General features: G+C 40.4%; 1 protein-coding gene across 12 annotated transcripts in view; it reads left to right on the top strand.

Annotated features, from left to right (window-relative positions):
* Nucleotides 1-273: 273 nt before the first annotated feature.
* Nucleotides 274-22874, top strand: part of ATOSA (atos homolog A) — a 156367-nt gene continuing 133766 nt past the window's right edge. For 2 of the 12 annotated variants that reach the window (XM_064295245.1, XM_064295244.1), the window contains exons 1-2: nucleotides 674-785; nucleotides 2061-2179. Coding sequence is in view for 1 of the 12 variants with exons in the window: in XM_064295243.1 (XP_064151313.1) it covers nucleotides 2164-2179 (16 nt within the window). In the remaining 11 variants the exon portion in view is untranslated. Of the gene's footprint in view, nucleotides 581-673; nucleotides 786-1500; nucleotides 1728-2060; nucleotides 2180-22486; nucleotides 22676-22874 lie in introns of those variants that run through there. The other 10 variants (XM_064295249.1, XM_064295250.1, XM_064295248.1 and 7 more) reach the window with 9 other exon arrangements.

Below are 22874 nucleotides of genomic sequence, written 5' to 3'. Positions count from 1 at the left end.
GTAAACTGAGTAGGTAATAGCTTCAGTCCTTTTTATGATTGCTTTTTTAAACTACAGCAGATCCTTGTCATCTGTTTGTGTTTAAGGGATGGCACAGCATCACAATATGAAATGTCATCATGTCACATTGTTATAGCACAACAAAATTACAGTTCTCCAACAATAACACGGTGTGTCGCAAGTGTCTTCCTGCCATGAGTCAGTGTTTTAGAAGTTATAAAAATTATTTTTAAGCACAGCTAGTGCCTCAGAAGCTTGGGTTCCGAATCCTGACAAAATTACTAGTTTGGGTAAATCTAGGGTGAGGGTTTTTTAAACTCCCCACTCCCTGACCCGCATGACTACCCTCAGTCCTGTCCTGGCCACGTTAAACGCAGATTCCAATGTGTGCCGCAATCCACACAGGGCTGGTTCACAACTCTGCGCCAGCATCTCGCGTGGAGGAGAAAACTATAATTATCCGCCTAGTCTGGGGCAGGCCCTTCAATGACATCTCTCCAGTTACCCTGTGCTCTAACAGCACGGTTCAGATTCCTGGTCCCAGACGTTTGCTGCAGCTGGCTCCCAGCACCTGCAGGAGGTGAGCAAGGAGGAAGCGCTTCCGGCCCCCCCTCCCCCCGCTGCCACACGCTGGCCCCTCCCAGCCACCATCCTTAGCGCCCTCACGCTAGCCAGGCACCTGCACCGAACCCGGGCCAGAGCTAGAGCCCTGGGCACGCGCGGAGGCGTTGCCATAACAACCAGGCCTCGGACCTCAGCGGCTGCCTGGGAGGAAGTGACGAGCAGTGGGTTGGCTGCTGTTGGGACACGTGACCTGGGCAGTGTTTTGACAGGGCAAACAGCAGAGAAAGAACTGGGCGAGCGAGGGGGAACGGGAGCTGGGGCGCCCGAGCTAGAGACAGCGGGCGGGCAAGCAGCCGGCAGAGGCGTGGGGCAGGCGGGTTGGCCGGGGTGACGGGCGAGCGAAGCCCGGGCTCGGGTGGGAGCCAGGCAGGGAGAGGGTCTGAGCGCAGGGAGTGGAGCCAGGCGGCGGCTGAGGTGGGGGTGGATGGCCACAGTGGCACCGGGGAGCCGTGTCTGGCTTGCCATCTCGGACTCCCATGGTTTTTTAACGCAGCCCCGGGGGCCGCTGCGTGCAGCACTCCACTCTCGCCGGCCTTGCGCTTCCAGGAGCCTAGGGTCTGAGGTGGGAGTGTGATGTGAGCCGCTGGGCGAGCGGCCCAGAGAAGTGCCTAGAGAAGGCGTCCGGAGCTTGAGAGAAGAGCGATTTAGTCAGCAGTTGGCCGAGGAGCCAGGCATCCCAAGAGCTCCGTGAAGACAACTCTCCCGAGGAGAGAAGAGCGGGCGTGGCGCTTGGTGCTTCGGGCTGAAAGAAATCCCGGGGGCGCTGCGGGGACGGAAGGAGCCCGCACCCGGCAGGCGGGAGCGGAGCGGAGGCAGACACCTTCTTCGCCTGGCCCTCAGGCCCGGCGACGTAGGGCGAGGGTTGGGAGGGGGCGACCCGGGACAGCCAGGGAGAGTTCGTTTGGAGCTGGGGGTTGGGCATGAGGAGATGACTCTGATTGTGTAAACTTGGCTGCGGTTGCCAGCAGGAAGGCTAGCCAGAGGGGTTATTACACAGGTGAGGCCTGGGCGGGCAGGAGGAGCTCTAGGCTAGGCGCTGGGGGTCTTGAGTCTCCTGTGTCCAGCCACGAAGTCGAAGAGTTTCTGTAACAGACATTGTGGAGGTACCACTGTTCCCAGGGGTGCTTTTTACGAAGGGGTTAGTTAGCTTGTGTTGCTTTTTTCCCTCCTTGCCCGTACCTCCAGGTTATAAATAGATCTTGCTTTTGTTTCAGAGACTCTGTGTCAAAGAAGGACACACTGGCCTGGAGAGGGCAGGGAGAGGGGTGCTCGGTCGGAGGAGGTGGGGGGGGGAGCAGTTTTGCTTTTTCAGTCGTGACCTGCTGATAGTGCTGTCACCACAGTTCCTGCCAGGAAGAGGCCTAGCTGTTAGTAGTTTTCTTGCAAGGTTCAGGTGTTTGCACAGGACCAAACTAATTTGTTTTGATCTCTTTTAGCATTTTGAAAACAAAGCAGAAGCCACAGAATCAGCGGTGAGCCTGTTGAAACAACCCACACGTGTATTTTTCAAAGCACTCTGGGTGGAAATTGGATGTGAAAATGAAGCCAGACCGAGGTAAATGATTTATTTAAGTAGGGTTTGGCTTTTTTTCTGTGCCTGATTTTAGAAGCGTTAACCTAATTCTGAGGCAGGATCAACTATTTCTGTATTATGTGTGATTATCTGTTTGTTACAGATTCCAGCTGGTGAGGTAGAGAAGGGCATTTGTAAGAGAGAGTTAGGGTCTGGATGGAAGGATGGGTTCTTCAAAAGTGCTTGTAAAGTAGTAGTTTCAAGAGAGGCTCTGGGTGGAACTCAAAATGAACGAAGTTGTTCCAGAACAAAATTTTATCTGTAGCCATGATACTTAATATCGTTTTAGAGCTGCGTTTACTCATTTTTAGGTAAAGTAAATCTAACTTTAACTTTAAAGAAGTTGATAAGCTTTTTAAACTTGATAATTAAAATTTGATAATTGAAGAAAAACTTGACTTTATTTTTATTGCTTTCTTTAGCTGATTTTTGTACTTTAAGCAAACTCCAAAAGTTGTAACATGTACTCCACTGTCTTATTCAATATATCAATATATGGACAGTTGGGGTTATGAAATTCTTGGTTCAGTAATAGGTAAATATGTCACTTCTTTCCTAAACCTGTATATATTTTCAGGACTTCAGAGAATAATATATACACCATGCTTTTCAAGGACTTTAAAGGAATTAAAAACTCATTTGTCAATCTTTTGACTAATGGCAAGGGCCAGTGTTAGAAAATTTTTATGTAACAGTGGTTAGGAATGGAGGCTTTGCAGGCAGACAGACATAGGATTTCAAGGGCCATAGTAAGGAGGGGATTTTTGTCTTGGATAGGTGGTTGGACTAGATTAGATTACATGGAGTTCCTTCCAAATTTGAGATTTTGATTGGAAATGTTAACTTATCCTGATATGAATTAAATGCTCATTTTTAAAAAGGTATGTGTTAAACTGGATATCTTTTCCATATGTATTTTTTCCTTTCTCTTTTTCATTGTACTTTAGATGAAGGTTTACAGAACAAACCAGTTTCTCATCGTTCCATGACATTGGCTAACGACCCCAAGAGATGTCAGCACTCTCCCTTCTCAACCCTGGATTCCCTATTACCAGCTTTCCTGTTCCCTCCTGCCTTCCAGTCCCTGGCCCAAGGCTGGTGTGCCCCTTTAGCCTTGTTTTGTTCCATGGGCCTGTTCAGTCTTTGGCTGAAGGGTAAACCTCAGGAGTGGCCTCATTACTGAGCTGAAAGAGTGTTCAGAGGCTATACTCTCAGGGTTTCTCCAGTCTCTGTCAGGCCAGCAAGTCTGTTCTTTTTGAGTTAGAATTTTGTTATACATTATTCTCCAGCTCTGTCCAGGACCCTCTGTTGTGATCCCTGTCAAAGTAGTCAGTGGTGATAGCCAGGCACCATCTTGTTGCTCTGGACTCAGTCTGATGGAGACTGAGGTAGATGTGGTCCATTAGTCCTTATGACTAATCTTTCCCTTGTATCTTTAGTTTTCTTCATTCTTCCTTGCTCCCAAAGGCGTGAGACTAGTGGAGTATCCTAGATGGCCGCTCACAGGCCTTTAAGACCCCAGACACTACTCAACAAAGTAGAACGTAGAACATATTCTTTATAAACTATGTTATGCCAAATGAGCTAGATATTCCCTGAGATCATGGTCCCCACAGCCCTCAGCCCAGCAATTTGGTCCCTCAGGGAGTTTGGATGTGTCTATGGAGCTACCATGGCCTTGCCTTGTACAAGTTGTGCTGGCTTCCCCTGTATTGTGTACTCTTACCCTTCACCAGAGTTTCCTCTTATCTGTTGTCTATTAAGTATTTTTCCATTTCCACTCCTCCTTACCCTTATAACCATCAAAGATTATTTCTTTTTGTATGTAAACCTTTTCATGAGTTTTTATACTAGCGGTCTCATACAATATTTGCCCTTTTGCAATTGACTTATTTCACTCAGCATAATGCCCTCCAGATTCATCCATCCTATGAGATGCTTCACAGATTCATTGTTATTCTTTATCATTGCATAATACTCCATTGTGCGTATGTAGCAGTTTGTTTATCCGTTCCTCAGTTGATGGGCATCTAGGTTGTTTCCATCTTTTTGCTATTATGAACAGTGCTGCAGTGAACATGGGTGTGGATGTGTCTGTCCATGTGATGACTCTTATTTCTCTAGGATATATTCCTAGGAGTGGGATTGCTGGATCATATGGTATAGGTGTGAGTTTATTGCTGTCATTTTGTTGTGCTTTGTTTTTTTGGTGCTAAAGTTTTCTTTGTTCATCTCACTTTACTGTGCTGAGTTCCTTTTGTTTGTAGATTTCTTCTGTTTTTGTAGATTTTGTTTTCATTGAGCCTTTGTTTTTCTTCTTTATTTTGGTGAGTAGGTTTGTTAACTTTCTTTGTGGTTACCTTGAAATTTACCCTTATCTTCCTAGGTTTGAACCAGTCTATCATTACTTGGTATTGCCTTGCCTTCCTCTCCATTAGAAAGTTCTATACGTACACCATTTATTTCCTCTCTTGTTGTTCTGATGTTGTTGTCATTTACAGATTAATCTCTCTGGTTCTCTGTTGCAGTTCTTTTGGTTTTGGATAGTCCTTGAGAGTTCATTTCCTACACTGGTATCTGGCTAGTAGTCTTGCGTCTTAGATTCAGGCTGTGGTCTGATGTTCTTTGTTCTTAGACCAAAGGACTCCCTTTAATAATTCTTGATGTTTGGTTTGGTTTTTACATATTCCCTTAATTTCTGTTTGTCTGGAAATGTCCTAATTTCACCATCATATTTGAACGAGGGTTTTGCAGGATATATTATTCTTGGTTGGCAGTGTTTTTCTTCAAGGTTTTATATATATCATCCCATTGCCTTCTTGCCTGCGTGGTTTCTGCCGAATAATCAGAGCCTAGTCTTACCATTTCTCCTCTGTATGTGACTTTTTGTTTTTCTTGAGCTCCTCACAGGATTTTTTCTTTATCTTTGGTTTTAGGGAGTGTGATTATGATATGCCTTGGTGTTTTTCTTTTGGGGTCTGTACTGTATGGGGTTCGTTGAGCTTCTTGGATGGTCCGCTTTTCATCATTCATGCTATTAGGGAAGTTTTCTGTTAGCAACTGCTCAATGATCTTGTCTGTGTTTTCCGTTTTCTCTCCCTGTTCTGGAACCCCAGTCACTCGAGAATTTTTGCTTTTGATTGTATCCCACGTAATTCTGAGTTTCCTCACTCTTTTTCTGATTTTTCCTCAAATAGTTGTATCCAAGTGTTTGTTTTCAATTTCACTGATCCTGTTTTCCATCATTTCAAACCTACTCCTCGGTCCTTCTATGACAGTGTCCATTTCTGAAATCTTGTTGTTTATCTTTTGGATTTCTAATTGTTTTTGTATGATTTCTAGTTGTGAATTTATTTTGACCTTTTGTTCCTGCAGTATTTTCCTGAATTATTCCATTTCGTGGTCTGTATTTTCCATGAATTTATCTGCTTTTTCCATAAATTTGTCTATTTTTTCCCATTTTTGTCTGCTTTTTGCTTCAACTCTTGGATAGCACTGAACAGTAGAGATTTGAATTTCCTTTTCTCCTACTGGAAAGTCATCTGTTTTACTTTGAACACCTACTAGAACCATCCTGTCGTGTTTTTTTTTTAAATATGGTTTGACATTGTCTGCTGTCTTGGGGACATTCAGTAGTTTTTTTCTTCATTTCTTGTTTGTGGATTTGTTTCATCCTTCTTTTTTGTTTTATTTGGTTATGTTGAGCATGCGGGCTGTGCATTCTTTGTTGTTTGTTTATCTGTAGTCATGACGCTCTTCACCTCCTTGTTCAATGTGGGGGTTGGGGGCAGTCACTCAGCTATGGTGTAGCAGGGCAGGTCCTACTGAAAAGGAGGGGCTGTACTAGGTTGTTTGTGGCATGTACTAGGGTCGACAGGGTGGACCAGGAGTCAGTGCCGGGCAGGTTCCGGTAGGCCGTGCCTGTGCTGCTCAGAGGGGTGGTGTTCAGTGTACAATGCAGGTTGGCAGGAAAGAAGGGGGGAGGTTGCGATATATGGAGCTAGTATGGGTATTGGAAAGAAGAGAAAGAAACAGGAGCCAAAAACAAAGGAAAACACACATACACGCCCCCCTCCCCCCAAAAAAAAGAGTGCAAAGGGAGCTTGCTGTTGGAGTGGAGAGATGAGAACCTGAGGAATGGAGAGAAGCAAAAAGGAAAAAAAAAAAAAAAAGAAAAAGGGAAATAAAAGATGAAAAAAATAACTAGATAAAAATTTGGAAAAGAAAAAAAAAAAAAAGTAGAAAAGAAAAGCCCCCAGGGGTTCCACCAGTGTGGCCGTGAAGACCGGGGAAGTCTCCCAGGTTGCTCAGTATAACCTGGCTAGAGGGGGTATAGATGTCACACAACACCAGGTATTCAGGAGACTGGAAAAGAAGGTAAATATAGATAGACGAGAACTGAGAAATTAAGAGAGACAGAAAGGGAAAAAGAGAGAAGGAAAAAACAGAAATGCCCCAGGAGTCCTGCCTATAGGGGTGTACAGATTAGGGGAGTGGCTCCTAGGCCATACAGTGCAGCCCAGTTAGAAGGGGATCCCAAGTGCAAAAAGAGAAAGAAAACCAACAGAACAAAGCAGCAAAACAAAACAAGCAAAAAAAAAAAAAAAGTCCCAGGGATCCCACCAGCATGACATCACAGGCTAGGGGAGTGGATCCCCAAGTTGAGCGGGGCTTCACAGCCTTTCGAGAAGAAGCAAAGATGGCACACAGAGCCAGATGTTCAAGAGAAAGGAGGGGAAGGTGGTAGGAGGCACAGAAGAAACCAAAAGAGATGGAAAGAAGCCACACCAGCTCAGTGACCCAGCCAGTGTGGACAGGGCGAATCCAAGCATCCCAGGGTGGAAGCAGTTGCCTCCTGGCCAAGAGACTGCCGGTGGCGGGAAGCAGAGGAGGCCGAAGGGAGAGGGGAAGAAGGGTGGGAGTTAAGAAGTGTATATAGCTCCTCGCTGGGTGCTCTGTCTCCTGCTGGGAACTTCATGAAGCTGCTTTCCTGTACCCCCTGTGATGTGGGTGGGGCAAATCCAAGCTGCATGGACACTGCACTTCCCAGCCGATGGAGCTAGGAATCTCAGAGGTAGAGCAGCAGAAAGAAGATGGGGGGTGGGAAAGTGCATATTGCTGGTTACCTGCTGGGAGCTCCATGAAGCTGCTTTCTCGTGCTCCCTGTTAGCTGATCTCTGACAGGAGTCCACAATGACAAACCTGTGCTGCGTTAGCTGATAAAGTATCTCTCCTCGCTGTCAGTCCTCTGTCAGTTTCTTATTCCATTCAGTGTTTTGGCTGAGTTCTTCATCTCTTTGCTTGGCACTTCAGGTTCTAGGAATGATGCTCATCTCTGTTTTACTGCTCTTTGCTGTGGAGGGACGGCGTAGTGCTTCTGTCTATGGTACCAGTTTAGCCAGAACTCCCATATGTATTTTTAAAGGGGGTTAGAAAGACAAATTTTCTAGTTTAAATGCCTTTGGTAATAGTGTCTTAAAATGTACTAGAAGGAAATGGAGAAAGTCATTCTTCATTGTTTTATTTTATTTTTATTGTGATTTAGGTGAAAGTTTACATAGCAAATTAGTTTCTCATTTAACAGTTAACGCACGAATTGTTTTGTGACATTGGTTACCAACCCCACACTGTGTCAACACCCTCCCCTTCTCCACCTGAGGTTCCCTGTTTCCATTTGTACAGTTTTCCTGTCCCTTCCTGTCTTCTTGTCTTTGCTTTTCGGCTGCTTAAATTAGTTTTAAGTGGCTGTTTAAAATCAGGCTACTGCTGTGTAGCTAAAGTATTAGGGAGGTATGTTGCCACTGAGCAGGTTGCTTGTACAGAATGTCAAGTTTTGATTTGGAAAAAATGTCACCAGCGTCAATAATTGCTTTTTAGAATAAACAAGCAAATAAAATCACTTTTTTTTCGTATTGCTATTAAAACTTGCTTTAAGGTCAAGTAGTTTAAAATACAGTATTTGCACACAATCTCTACGTTAGTCAAAACTAGTGTTAAACACAATAATATGTTATATTCTAATGTAAATTACTAGGGAAAATAAATTTATTCACCAAGATTCCTAAAGAACTGGCTTTCTTTCGCATTTTGAAGTAAAATTATGGGATTGCAGGTTTAGTATTGGGATATTTCATAATGTTATATGTATCTTTAGGCCCATTGCTGTCTTTTGACTGGCACCCAGAATGAGAAATACCCTTTATTTTGAAAACTAGTACACAAATACTGAAAGACATTTTTCACAAAACATATTTACCCTTACTTTGTGCAACGTTGTCCTGTATTTTCTGTTTCTTTTTTTAAAAATTGCTGTTACAACCTGTTGAATTGATTTCTTGATCAGTTGCTAGGTCATGAAGACCTGAAGTTTGAAAGGCAGTGTAGTTTGGGCAACACCTAACTAGAAGATAGTAATATTTAACTTTTTTTCTTTTGGTGTCCAAGGAACTTTTCTATGTGAATGAATTTTCTGGATAATTAAAACTTCACTCTTTAAGTCCCAAAAATACTTTCTACTGTAATCACGATATATAGAGAGATTCTTAAAGTATTAATACTTCCCTGCCCTTAAAACAAACAAAAGCAGAATATACAGTAAATGTTATGTAACCTTTACTTGATGATAAAAGAGTATTATTGTGAATTTCAATATTGTACTCTGCTATAATTTAGGAATACCCTTAAAAGATATTTAAGTTTGTAAGGTTTTTTGTTTCTACCTTAAATCACTTTCAGCCCATATTTTTTTGAGTATTGATTTTTAAATTCCCTTGCTGTCAGTAGTCTTTGTTGCTCATATGCCTTTTCTTGCCCACTTTAAATTTTACTGCTTTTAAAAAACTAGACAACCATGCTTAACTTGAGTTCTCTATAAAATGAGAGTAAGTAGGATAACCCTTCAGATACTCATTCAGAATGTGAATGAAATGTGAGGATTTTAGTGTGAACATGCTGAGCTATTTGCTTTAGTGGGATAGTACAACAGGAGCCTCTTATCCCACATGATTGGGTATAGTAATTGGTTGGCTAATGGAAGAAGTGAGTTAAAGTCAGGAATAATAAAAAATAGCAGTCTTAATTATTTCACCTATCTTTGATGCAGGACCACGGTCTTATTTGGAGCTGGAGCCTGGGTTCTAATTTTTAAAGTTGCCCACGATCTTTCTTCTATAAAAACAAGACAAAACAGTTGTCACTGAGTCAACTTGAATTCATGGTGTCCATGCATGTATAAACCAACCAATAACATACATTTAAGATTTCTATTTTTGATTTCTTTAAAGTGGAATCTTTTACATTTTAAAATACTTTTTCGCAATCTTTAGTAGATGTGATTTTAGTGTGGACATGCTGAGTCCTTACTCAAAATGATATCACATACAGAGCCCTAGTAGTGCAGTGGTTAAAGCGATCAACTGCTAAAGTCAGCAGTTTGAAACCACCAGCGGCTCCTTGGGAGAAAGGTATGCCAGTATGCTTCTGTAGAGATTTATAGCCTTCGAAACCCTGTGGGATCACTATAGGTCAGAACCTGCTCGATGGCAGTGGGTTTGGGTGAATATGTACACATAATTAAACAGGACTTTTTTGGGGGGAGTGGGGAGATGTATGTTCATCAACTCTTTCTAAAGCAGTCAACTTAGCTTTCATATAAATTACTGCTTATATTTTATTGGTATATATGGTACTTTAAGTACAGTTTGCATAGACTGATATGAAAACAAGCACATTCTTGTTAAGCATATGGCACAATGAGCTGAAGTAGTGTGCAGATGAACGAGATCATAGCCTATTAGCTAATGGTGTTCAGTATCCATGGTGTCTGTCAGTTTCTTCTTATGGAGTATAAGAAGAGCATTGGTTGATCCTGTAGCTGATTAAGTGGAGGTCAGTTAGGAAAGCTTCTCCTGTACTGTCAGATACTCCTTGTCATCAAGTTGATTCCAACTCACAGTGACCATATAGGACAGAGTAGAACTGCCCCAAAAGGCTTCCAAGTTTATGGAAGCCTATTGCCATACCTCGCTTTCTTTTTTTTAAAATTTTCATTGTGCTTTTAGCAAAAGCTAACAAATCAAGTCAGTCTCTCGTACAAAAATTTATCTACACCTTGCCCCTAGTTGCTCTCCCACTAATGAGACGGCACACTCCTCTCCACTCTATTTTCGTGTCCATTCAGCCAATTTTTGTCCCCCTCTACCCTCTCCTCTCCCAGACAGGAGCTGCCCACATAGTCTCATGTGTCTGCTTGATACAAGAAGCTCACTCTTCACTAGTACCATTTTCTCTCCCATATTCCAGTCCAATTCCTGTCTGAAGAGTTGGCTTTGGGAATGGTTCCTGTCTTGGGCTAACAGAAGGTCTGGGGACCATGACCTCTGGGGTCCTTCTACTCTCAGCCAGACCTCTAAGTCTGATCCTTTTACGAGAATTTGAGATCTGTATCCCACTGCTCTCCTGCTCCCTCAGGGGTTCTCTGTTGTGTTCCCTGTCAGGGAAGTCATCGGTTGTAGCTGGGCACCATCTAGTTGTTCTGGTCTCAAGCTGATGTAGTTTCTGGTTTATCTGGCCCTTTTGGTCTCTTGGGCTCATAATTACCTTGTGTCTTTGGTGTTCTTCATTCTCCTTTGCTTCAGGTGGATTGAGACCCATTGATGCATCTTAGATGGCCGCTTGCTAGCATTTAAGACCCCAGGCACCACTCTCCAAAGTAAGATACAGAATGTTTTCTTAATAGATTTTATTATGCCAGTCGACTTAGATGCCCCTGGAAACCATGGTCCCCAAACCCCCACCCCTGCCACACTGGCCTTCAAACTGTTCATTTTATTCAGGAAACTTCTTCGCTTTTGGTTTAGTCCAGTTGTGCTGACCTCTCCTGTATAGTGTGTTGTCTTTCCCTTCAGCTAAAATAGTTCTTATCTACTATCTAATTAGTGAAAATTCCTCTCCTTCTCTCCCTCCCTACTCTCGTAACCACAAAGGAGTATTTTCTTCTCTGTTTAAGCTATTTTTCGAGTTCTTACAACTGACTAATTTCACTCAGTATAAGGCCTTCCAGATTCCTCCATGTTATGAAATGTTTCACAGATTCATCGTTGTTCTTCGATTCGTAGAATTCCATCCTGTGAATATACCATAATTTATTTATCCTTTTATCCATTGATGGGCGCCTTGGTTGCTTCAATCTTTTTCGCTATTGTGAACAGTGCAGCAGTGAACATGGGTGTGCGTATATCTGTTCATGCAAGGGCTCTTACTTCTCTAGGATATATTCTACGGAATGGGATTGCTGGATCATACGGTAGTTATATTTCTAACTTTTTAGGGAAGCGCCAAATCGATTTACAAAGTGGTTGTACCATTTGATATTCCCACCGGCAGTGTGTAAGCGTTGCAGTCTCTCCAAAACCTCTCCAACATTTATTATTTTGTGTTTTTTGGATTAATGCCAGCCTTGTTGGAGTGAGATGGAATCTCATTGTTTTAGTTTTGATGTGCATTTCTCTGATGGGTAATGATGCTGAGCATTTCCTCATGTATCTGTTTGCTACCTGAATGTCTTCTTTGGTGAACTGCCTGTTCTTATCCTTTGCCCATTTTTTAATTGGGTTATTTGCCTATTTGTAGTTGAGTTTTTGCACTATCATGTAGATTTTAGAGATCAGACACTGTTCAGAAATATCATAGCTAAAAAATTTTCCCAGGTCTGTAGGTAATCTTTTTACTCTTTTGGTGAAGTCTTTGGATGAGCATAGGTGTTTGATTTTTAAGAGCTTCCCAGTTATCGAGTTTCTCTTCTGCATTGTTAGTAATGTTTTGTATACTGTTTATGCCATGCTGTCCCTATTTTTTCTTCTATGATCTTTATCGTTTTAGATTTTATATTTAGGTCTTTGATCCATTTTGAGTTTGTTTTTGTACATGGTGTGAGGTATGGGTCTTGTTTCATTTTTTTGCACATGGATATCCAGTTACGCCAGCACCATTTGTTAAACAGACCCCCCCTCCCCCCAATTAACTGACTTTGGACCTTTGTCAAATATCAGCTGCTCATATGGGGATGGATTAATGTTTGGATTCTCAGTTCAGTTCCATTGGTCTGTGTATCTGTTGTTGTACCAGTACCAGGCTGTTTTGACTACTATGGTGGTATAAAAAAAAAAAATAGGTTCTAAAATCAGGTAGAGTGAGGCCTCTCACTTTTTTCTTCTTTTTCAGCAATGCTTTACTTACCTGAGGCCTCTTTCCCTTCCACATGAAGTTGGTGATTTGTTTCTCCATCTCATTAAAAAATGTCCTTGGAATTTGGATCGGAATTGCATTCTATCTATAAATGGTTTTTGGTAGAATGGGCATTTTTACGATGTTAAGTCTTCCTATCTGTGAGCAAGGTATGTTTTTCCACTTATGTAGGTCTCTTTTGGTTTCTTGCTGTAGTGTCTTGTAGTTTTCTTTGTATAGGTCTTTTACATCTCTGGTAAGATTTATTCCTAAGAATTTTTTTTTCTTGAGTGCTACTGTAAATGAATGGTATTGATTTGGTATTTCCTCTTCGATGTTCTTATTGTTGGTGTAGAGGAATCCAACTGAGTTTTGTATGTTTATCTTGTATCCTGATACTCTGCTGAAGTCTGTTAGTTTCAGTAGTTTTCTTGAGGATTCCTTAGGGTTTTCCCTGCTTTTTCTGTACAAGATCATTTCATCTGCAGATAGAGATAATTTTACTTCTTCCTTACCAATCTGGATGCCCTTTATTTATGTAGCCTAATTGCTCTGTCTAGGACCTCCAGCATGATGTTGAAAAAGAGTGGTGATAAAGGGCATCCTTGTCTGGTTCCCGTTCTCAAGGGGAATGCTTTCAGACTCTCTCCATTTAGGTGATGTTGGCTGTTGGCTTTGTATAAATACCCTTTATTATGTAGAGGGATTTTTCTTCTCTTCCTATTTTGCTGGGAGTTTTTAATCACGAATGGGTGTTGAACTTCGTCAAGTGCCTTTTCTGCATCAATTGATAAGATCATGTGGTTCTTGTGTTTTGTTTTATTTATATGATGGATTACAGTAATTGTTTTTCTAATCTTGAACCACCCCTGCATGCCTGGTATGAGTCCCACTTGGTCATGGTGAATTATTTTTTTGATATGTTGTTGAATTCTATCGGCTAGAACTTTATGGAGGATTTTTGCATCTAAGTTCATGAGGGATATAGTTCCGTAATTTTCTTTTTTTATTGTGTCTTTACCTGGTTTTGGTATCAGGGATATGGTAGCCTCATAGAATGAGTTTGGGAGTATTCTGTCCTTTTCTATGCTCTGAAATACCGTTAGCAGTAGTGGTGTTAACTCTTCTCTGAAAGTTTGGTAGAAATCTGCAGTGAAGCCCTCCAGGCCAGGGCTTTTTTTTGTTGGGAATTTTTTTTATTACCTTTTCAATCTCTTCTTTTGTTATGGGTCCATTTAGTTGTTCTACCTCTATTTGTGTTAGTTTAGGTAGGTAGCGTGTTTCTAGGAATTCATCCATTTCTTCTAGGTTTTCAAATTTGTTACAGTATAATTTTTCATAATAATCTGACATGATTCTTTTAATATCAGTTAGGTGTGTTGTAATACCACCCATCTCATTTCTTATTCAGGTTATTTGCTTCCTCTCCTGTTTTTCCTTTGTCAGTTTGGTCAGTGGTTTATCAATTTTGTTAATTTTCTCAAAGAACCAGATTTTGGTCTTATAAACTCTGTTCAATTGTGTTTCTGTTCTCTATTTCTTTTAATTCTGCTCTACTTTTTATTATTTCCTTTCCTCTGGTGCCTGAAAGTTTCTTTTGTTGCTCTCTCTTTTGTTCAAGTTGTAGGGGTAATTCTTTGATTTTCGGCCCTTTGTTCTTTTTCTATGTGTGCATTTATTGATATAAATTGACTTCTGAGTGCTGCTTTCACCATGTCCCAAAGGTTCTGTTAGGAAGTGTTTTCATTCTCATTGGATTGTATGAATTTCTTTATTTCATCCTTCATGTCATCTGTAACCCAGTTGTTTTTGAGTAGGGTATTGTTCAGTTTCCAAGTGTTTGATTTCTTTTCCCTGCTTTTTCTGTTATTGATTTTTACTTTTATGGCCTTATGGTCAGAGAAGATGCTTTGTAATATGTCAATGTTTTAGATTCTGCTAAGGCTTGCTTTATGACCTAATATGTGGTCTATTCTAGAGAATGTTCCATGTGCACTAGAAAAGAAAGTTTACTTGTTTGCTGTTGAGTGGAGTGTTCTGTATATCTCTATGAGGTCAAGTTGGTTGGTTGTGGCATTTAGATCTTCCGTGTCTTTATTGAGCTTCTTTCTGGATGGCCTGTCCCTCACTGAAAGTGGTGTGTTGAAGTCTCCTAGTGTAATTGTGGAGCTGTCTATCTCACTTTTCAGTGCTGTTAGAGTTTGTTTTATGTACCTTGCAGCCCTATCATTGGGTGCATGAATATTTAATATGGATATATCCTCCTGGTATATTGTCCCTTTAATCATTATATAGTGTCCTTCCTTATCCTTTGGTGGATTTAACTTTAAAGTCTATTTTGTCAGAAATTAATATTGCCACTCCTGCTCTTTTTTGATTGTTGTTTGCTTGATATATTTTTTCAATCCTTTGAGTTTTAGTTTGTTTGTGTCTCTAAGTCTACAGTGTGTCTCTTGTAGGCACCATATAAACAGATTGTGTTTTTTAATCCATTCTGTCACTCTCTGTCTCTTTATTGGTGCATTTAGTGCATTTACATTCAGTGTAATTATGGATAGGTGTGAGTGTAGTACTGTCAATTTGATTTCTTTGTGTGTTGTTAACAGTTTCTTTTTCCCACTTAATTTTTTTGCTGAGTAGTTTGTGTATTGTTTTCCTCTTATTTGTTGTTCTTGATTTTGTTTCTGCTGAGTCTATATTTTTCTTGTATTTTTGTTTTTGATGGGTAGGATTGTTTGTCTCCTTTGTGGTTGTCTTAATATTTACCTGTTTTTCTAAATTTAAACCTAACTTTGATGTCTTTGTTTCGCCTTGTCTTCCTCTGCTTTTGAAAGAGCTATGACTACATTTCTTAGTCCCTTTTTATTGTTTTAATGTTGCCTTCTTTTACATATTGACATTGCTGTTTCCCTCTTTTGAGCTTTTTTTATCTTGATTTATTTTTGTGATTTTCCTTTCTGGGTTGACATCTGATTGTTCTGTCCAGTGTTCTAGTCTTGGGTTGATACCTGATATTATTTGATTTTCTAACCAAAGAACTCCCTTTAGTATTTCTTGTAGTTTTGGTTTGGTTTTTTACGAATTCCTAAACTTCTGTTTATCTGGAAATGTCCTAATTTCACCTTTGTATTTGAGAGACAGTTTTGCTTGATATATGATTCTTGGCTGCCAATTTTTTTCTTTCAAAGCTCTGTATAAGTCATCCCATTGTCTTCTTGCCTGCATGGTTTCTGCTGAGTAGTCTGAGTTTATTTTTACTGACTCTCCTTTGTAGGTGACTTTTTGTTTATCCCTAGCTGCTCTTAAAATCCTCTCTTTATCTTTGGTTTTGGCAAGTTTGATTATAATATGTCTTGGTGACTTTCTTTTGAGATCTAAATTTTGTGGAGTTTGATGACTATCTTGGATAGATATTTTCTCATCTTTCACAGTATTAGGGATGTGCTTTGCCAGCAAATGTTCAACAATTCTCTCTGTATTTTCTGTTATCCCTCCCTGTTCTGGTACTCCAATCACTCATAGGTTATTTCTCTTCATAAACTTCACATGATTCATAGGGTTTCTTCATTTTTTAAAAATTCTTTTATCTTATTTTTCTTCAGATATATTGGTGCCAAGTGCTTTATCTTGAGTATCACCAATTCTGCCTCCACTTGCTCAGTTTTGCTCCTCTGACTTTCTATTGAGTTGTCTAATTCTGTAATTTTATTGTTAATCTTCTGAATTTCTGATTGCTGTCTCTCTATGGATTCTTGCAGCTTATTAAACTTTTCATTATGTTCTTGAATGACCTTTTTAATTTCTTCAACTGCTTTATCTGTGTGTTCCTTGGCTTATTCTGCATACTGCCTTATCTCCTTCCTGATCTCACTCTGATGTCTTGAAGAGTTCTGTATGTTAATCTTTTGTATTCTGCATCCGGTAATTCCAGGATGGTACCTTCATCCAGGAGATCCCTTGGTTCTTTGTTTTGAGAACTTCTTGACACGATCATGGTCTGCTTCTTTATGTTATTTGATATTAACTGTTGTCTCTGAGCCATCTCTATGTTATTGTATTAGCTTATTTTGTGTTTGCTTACTGTATCCTAGACTGTTGTTTTGTTTTGATATGTCCAAATAGGTTGCTTGAGCAAGCTAGCTTGATTATTTTTGTCTTTGAAGCTCTAATGTCCTGTCACCAGATGGCTAAAGCTGTTATCAGGCATATGCACCCAGGAGTCCATTCACTTTCCCTGTATGGATTCATCTCAGGTGTCCAGGTAGTTAGTAATCAAGTGTGTGGTGCAGGCTTTGTCCTACATTCTTAGAGGGGCAGTGGTGATTGGCGTAGGTATTGATATGTGGTTGCAGCAGGGGGTCACACTCTCAACAAAGCAGGGGGCTGACAACCATACCCCGAGTGTCTATGAGTAAAGTGTGTCCCTTTTCCCTCTAGTGCACAGGTGGATGGGTTCTGCAGATGGCCTGGGCAGGGTCAAGATGGGGGAGAAGTCAGATGCTTCCGGTGATCCCTCTTACAACAAAGACCAAAAAAACAAGTGAAATGATTATATTTATGATAAGCTAGGAGCCCTGAACATCAAAGGAAAAGTTTATGCTTCTGGTTATAAGGACTGGGAGGTACCAGGTAGCCTTGAACCTCTGTCATGGGTGGCTGGGTGACCTGAGTGGAGCCACCAGTGCTTAGGCCCCTGATGTGGGCAGTTGAGGACCCTGTTTAATTGGCAAAGCAGTGTCAAACATCAAACACCCACCTCAACACTGCACAGCTGAAACTGTTGCAGTCTGCTGACAGGGCCTGTTCAAAATCCTTGTACCGTTTATGCCAGGACAGGAGCTGCTTCTGTCCTGAGCTCCCCAGGTTAGTGGAGGTGGCAAATTATCTTTTCCTCCAATTGTGAATTTATTCCTTCTCTTAGGCAGTGAGAATGGCTCAGGATGCTCAGCAGGCCCTATCTCAGGCCTAGGGAAATTAACAGCCACCGAAGCCAGGTTGGGGGCAGGGGTGTGATAAAATATACGCAGTAGTTCGCTTTTGCCAGGAGCGGTGTTATTCTCTGGTTCCAGAGGTGTGAGTAGCCTGTGTGGCTTGCTGTTTCTCCCTGGGGAAACTGTGGCCAAACGCTACCATCAGCCTGCTGTAGTCACTCCCAGGAATGGTGCCTGAGGGTTCCCGGTGATTCAGGCCTGGCAACTCCTCTCTGCCTCTGACCTGTCTCTCCCTCCCGCTGCTGCTCAGTCCATTTTCTAACTTTTCCTTTGATGTTCAGGGCTCCTAGCTTGTCATAAATATAATCATTTCACTTGTTTTTTTGGTCTTTGTGGTAAGAGGGATCACCGGAAGCATCTGACTTCTCCCCCATCTTGACCCTGCCTTTCTTCTTTCTTTTTTTATTGTGATTTAGGTGAAAGTTTACATAGCAAATTAGTTTCTCAATAAAAATTAATACGCATATTGTTTTGTGACATGGGTTGCCAACTCTGAGATGTGTCAACAGTCTCCCCTTCTCTATCCCTCATTCCGTGTTTCCATTCCTCCAGTTTTCCTGTCCCTTCCTGCCCTCTCATCTTTGCATTTGGGCTGGTATATCCATTAGCCTTGTATACGCGGTTGAACTATGAAGCATGTCCCCCATGTGTATTGTTGTTTGCCCTATAGATCTGTCTAATCTTTGGCTGAAGGGTGAGGTTCAGGAGTGACTTCGGTACTGAGTTGAAAAGGCATCCAGGGGTTCTTCCTCATTTTTCTCCTGTGGAGTGGCTGGTGGGTTTGAACTGCCAGCCTTTTAACCACTGTGCCACCAGGGCTCCAACCAAGATATTACAGTTGCTTAAATGTTGGGCAGTTATACAGCATAGCAGGGGTGGGGATTTGGGGACCATGGTTTCAAGGGACATCTAAGTCAACTGGCATAATAAAATCTATTAAGAAACATTCTGCATCGCACTTTGGAGAGTGGCGCCTGGGGTCTTAAACGCTAGCAAGCGGCCATCTAAGATGCATCAATGGGTCTCGACCCACCTGGAGCAAAGGAGAATGAAGAACTCCAAAGACACAAGGTAATTATGAGCCCAAGAAGCAGAAAGGGCCACATAAAGCAGAGTCTGTATCAGCCTGAGACCAGAAGAATTAGATGGTGCCCGGCAACAATGGATGACTATCCTGTCAGGGAACACAACAAAGAACCCCTGAGGGAGCAGGAGAGCAGTGGGATGCAGACCCCAAATTCTCGTAAAAAGACCAGACTTAATGGTCTGACTGAGACTAGAATGACCATGGAGGTCGTGGTCCCCAGACCTTCTGTTAGCCCAAAACAAGAACCATTCCCAAAACCAACTCTTCAGACAAGGATTGGACTGGACTATGGGATAGACAATGATACTGGTAAAGAATGAGCTTCTTGGATCAAGTAGATTCATGAGACTATGTTGGTATCTCCTATCTGAAGGGGAGATGAGAGGGAAGAGGGGGTCAGAAGCTGGCTGAAAGAATACGAAAAGAGAGAGTGGAGGGAAGGAGTGTGCTGTCTCATTAGGGGGAGAGCTATTTTATTTTTTAATTAGTATATAGCAAGGTGTTTATAAATTTTTGTATGAGAATCCAAGTTGATTTGTAAACTTTCACTTAAAGCACAATAAAAATTAAAAAAAAATGTTGGGCAGTTATAAAATATGTTCAGTAGAAGTAAGGAAATAATCAAATGTATGATAACCTAACATTGTTTTGTTTTGCATTCATAGTGTTCTACCTGCCAAGGCTCAAGTGGATTTAATAAGCTTTCAATATGTAGTTATGTGGGAATATATAAAAGCTACAAAAGGATGCTTTACATTTATGTGGAATTTCTTTATTTTGTCACTTGCTATTACAATTATAGGGTGTCTTGGCCTCGCAGTGGTTAAAATGCTTGGCTGCTAACCAAAAGATCGGCACTTTGAACCCACCAGCTGCTCCATGGGAGAAAGATGGGGCCATCTGCTTCTGTAAAGATAACAGCCTTGAAAACTCCATGGAGCAGTTCTAATCTGTTCTACAAGGTGGCTATGAATTGGAATTGATTTGATGGCAGCGAGTTCATTACAATTATAGTTTAATTTCTATATGTGGGGTAGTGACATGAGTAGACCAAATTTTCCAGGAATAATTAGATTTTTAAGAAATAATGTTAACTGCTGATGTTAGAGCTGGGCAGCTAGGGAGGTTAAACAACATTATTCCACCTTGGACTCGAGGGTGTGTAAGTTTAAACGTGGTCATGTATTGCTCTCTATATCTCAAATGCCCAGTGTTCCGAGAGGAGTCTAAAGTGTGGTCTTTGTGGAGAAGTAATTAAAAAATTTTACATTATTACAAATGTATGGTATTTCTAATCTTAATTATTTTTGAATGATGTCTTTTCTATAGAAACATTTTAAAATAATAGAATATAAGCTTATGTTTTGATTTTGAAAGTTCCAGAAGTTTCAGAAATTCTAAATTTATGCTATTGTACAACAACTTGAGTAGAATAAAAATGTTAATTTTAAAGATAAATGTCAGTTTGTTACGGTTTAGTTAGAAACATTTTTTTCATCACCCATTTCTAGGAATGTTATCTGAACTTATCAAATGTTAAGAAAGATTAAGACCTATAAAATTTAATAAATTATCAATAAATAACTTAAGCATGCTGTGTTTCAGTTCACATTTAGATGCATATATTATTTATGATCCTTATGTAAAACAATTAGTGAAAAACCTGCTATATAAACAAAATACCAAAAATTTTGTTTTTGAAGTTAAAACTGAGGTTACTGCTGTTCTAGTTTTCTCTTCGCTCCTGGTTATATTACAAATTTAAGCCTCTAGCTTTAGTATTGCAGTGGCTTATGAACTTACCTATAGTGTGATGCAACCCTGTTAACCTCAAATACTTCCTTTGGTGGATAGCTGAAATAGGAGGGAAAGTGAAAAAGACTAGACAAAAATAGCAAGGAAGTTAGTTGCATTGCTCCCAGGCTAAAAATGGTTCATTGTTAATGTATGTAAAATCAAACAACAGAAGTGACAGATGTTGGAGGAAAAGAAACGATAACTAAATAGAACAGCCTTTTGCTAAATTCCCATGTGGAGTTGGTTGTGGAGGCTATGTGCCGGGCATTGTTCCAAGTATTTTACATATACCAAAAACCAAACTCAGTGCCGTCGAGTCAATTCCGACTTATAGCGACCCTATAGGACAGAGTAGAACTGTCCCACAGAGTTTCCAAGGAGTGCCTGGTGGAGTCGAACTGCCGACCCTTTGGTTAGCAGCTGTAGCACTTAACCACTACGCCACCAGGGTTTCCAATTTATAGCTCATTTAACTCTCACAACTCTTCTAGGAAGTAGATGCTGTTGTCATTTCCATTTTACAGGTAAATAAAACCTAGTCACAGAGAGAGGTTTGGTAACTTATCCAAGGTTACAGCTAATAAGAAGGCAAGCTTGGATCTTCATTGAGCTCAAGTTCACACTCTTAAACCACTGACTGGTTGTAGTAAGTTATATAAAATATTGGGGCCAAATTGGTTTAAAAGTGGGTTTGTGAGGTGAAGAAAATCCATAACTCAAAACAAATATTTAGTAAATATTATGATCTTAAGGAGCCCTGGTGGTGCAGTGGTTAAGCATTTGGCTGTTAATCAAAAGGTCAGCGGTTCAAACCCACCAGCTACTCCGTGGTAGAAAGATGTGGCAGTCTGCTTCTATAAAGATTACAGCCTTGGAAACCCTATGGAGCAGTTCTTCTCTGTCCTATAGGGTTACTGTGAGTCAGAATTAATTCCATGGCAATGAGTTTAGTTTATTATGATCTTGGAAATCTGCTTATCTTCCCTGTACCTCAGCTTCCTCGTCTTTACAAGGCTATTTTGAGAATTAAATAAGTTATTGTATGTAATATGCTTAGAACAGCAGCTGGCACATTCAAATAATGAGTTGCTATTATTATCGGACATTTTCTAAATTAAGAAGCAGCCAGTCATTTAGGGAAAGCTGGAGAGGACAAAAGAAAGGGGCTAATTCAGCTGCATATGTTTGGTATATTCACTGTGATCTGAAGTCAAAAGTTGGCTTCTGTTGTTCTATCATGTATTTACATCGATTGGTCTTGACACATCAGTAGTTGTCAAATAATTGCTGGCTTGGTATAACTTCTGAGCTTCAGCTACTAAAGGGATTGACAAAGGGGTTCCTCATCTATGTTTTTGCCTGTCATCCAATAAGAAGGAAATGGTTCAGTGGACTGAACACTGTCATTTCTTTGAAGGACGAGAAAAAAGATAATCGGAAGGTAGAATTGAGAGGCTAATGTGTTTATAGGGAGAGTGACTTAAAAATTGATTTCTTCCTCAAAAAATGAAACACATGAGGTCATAGCATTTTGGTATTATGAATAAGTATAGAAAAAAAATTAGCTGTTAAAAAATATTCTGCCTTTCTTAACTTAGTATCTAATTATGGTAATAGTTTTTTTCCCCCTTTGAGGCTTATTTTAATTGAGGATATTAAATTTAGAATAAGTTAATACTGTCTTTTTTTGTAATTAAAAAAATAAAATCTTACTTATAGTACCTGGAAACAGTACTTTTTCTCAGTAGGTAAACCAAAGTCAATTTGAAAATAGTTAATTCTGTCTGTTTCAGATGAGTGAAAAATAAGAATAGTGGTTAGAATTTCTTGGTTATATCAGATGTTCTTACTAAACTCAAGCAGGATGCACTGCATAAAAATGCTAGTAGCTAGTCAAGATGCAGACTAAGAGCCCGTGTGTAATACTAGAGACACTTAGCAATAATTTGAATTGAATCATATTTTCCTTTCCATGTAAAAGATGCTTATCCAGTAAAATTATAATAAGACCTTTTACATCCCTTCCACCTCTTTCCCTTCACCATGGTAAGGCTATGCCTAAAAGGCCTTTCTCCCCAGTCATCAAATGGTTGGCTTTGTCATACTTTTGATCTCAGTTTAAATGTCACTTTTCAGAGAGGCTTTCTTTGACTACCCCCTAAAATGCTTGATTAATATTAGCTGCTGTAATTTAGATATACTTTGTTATTCTCTGTCTCAGCAGCCTGTTTTCCTTCATAGCATTTACCGCATTTTTAATTTTTTTTTTGTTTGTTTATTGTCTGTCTTTACAACTAGATTTTAAGTTCCATGAGACCAGGAACCTTGTCTCTTGTTCACAGCTCTAGTCCCATCACCTAGCAGACAGCCTTGTACATGGTAGGTACATCCTAGGTACATAGAAAGTGCCTAATACATATTTGTTGAATGAGTAGATGTTCAGTGTTTGTGGAGCAAACACGAGCAAATGGCTGTATTGATTGTTTTACTGACTCCAACTGAAATTTTTCTAATTTGGGCATTTATATGAATTAATGACTGTTTTCTTTAGACTATATTTGTAATTTTATACCCTATT

The sequence above is a fragment of the Loxodonta africana genome, chromosome 12 (genome assembly GCF_030014295.1).
Source record: "Loxodonta africana isolate mLoxAfr1 chromosome 12, mLoxAfr1.hap2, whole genome shotgun sequence".
NCBI classification, from domain to species: Eukaryota; Metazoa; Chordata; class Mammalia; order Proboscidea; family Elephantidae; genus Loxodonta; species Loxodonta africana.
Note: the sequence above shows the minus strand (reverse complement) of the source record. Positions and strands in the feature narration are given on the sequence as shown.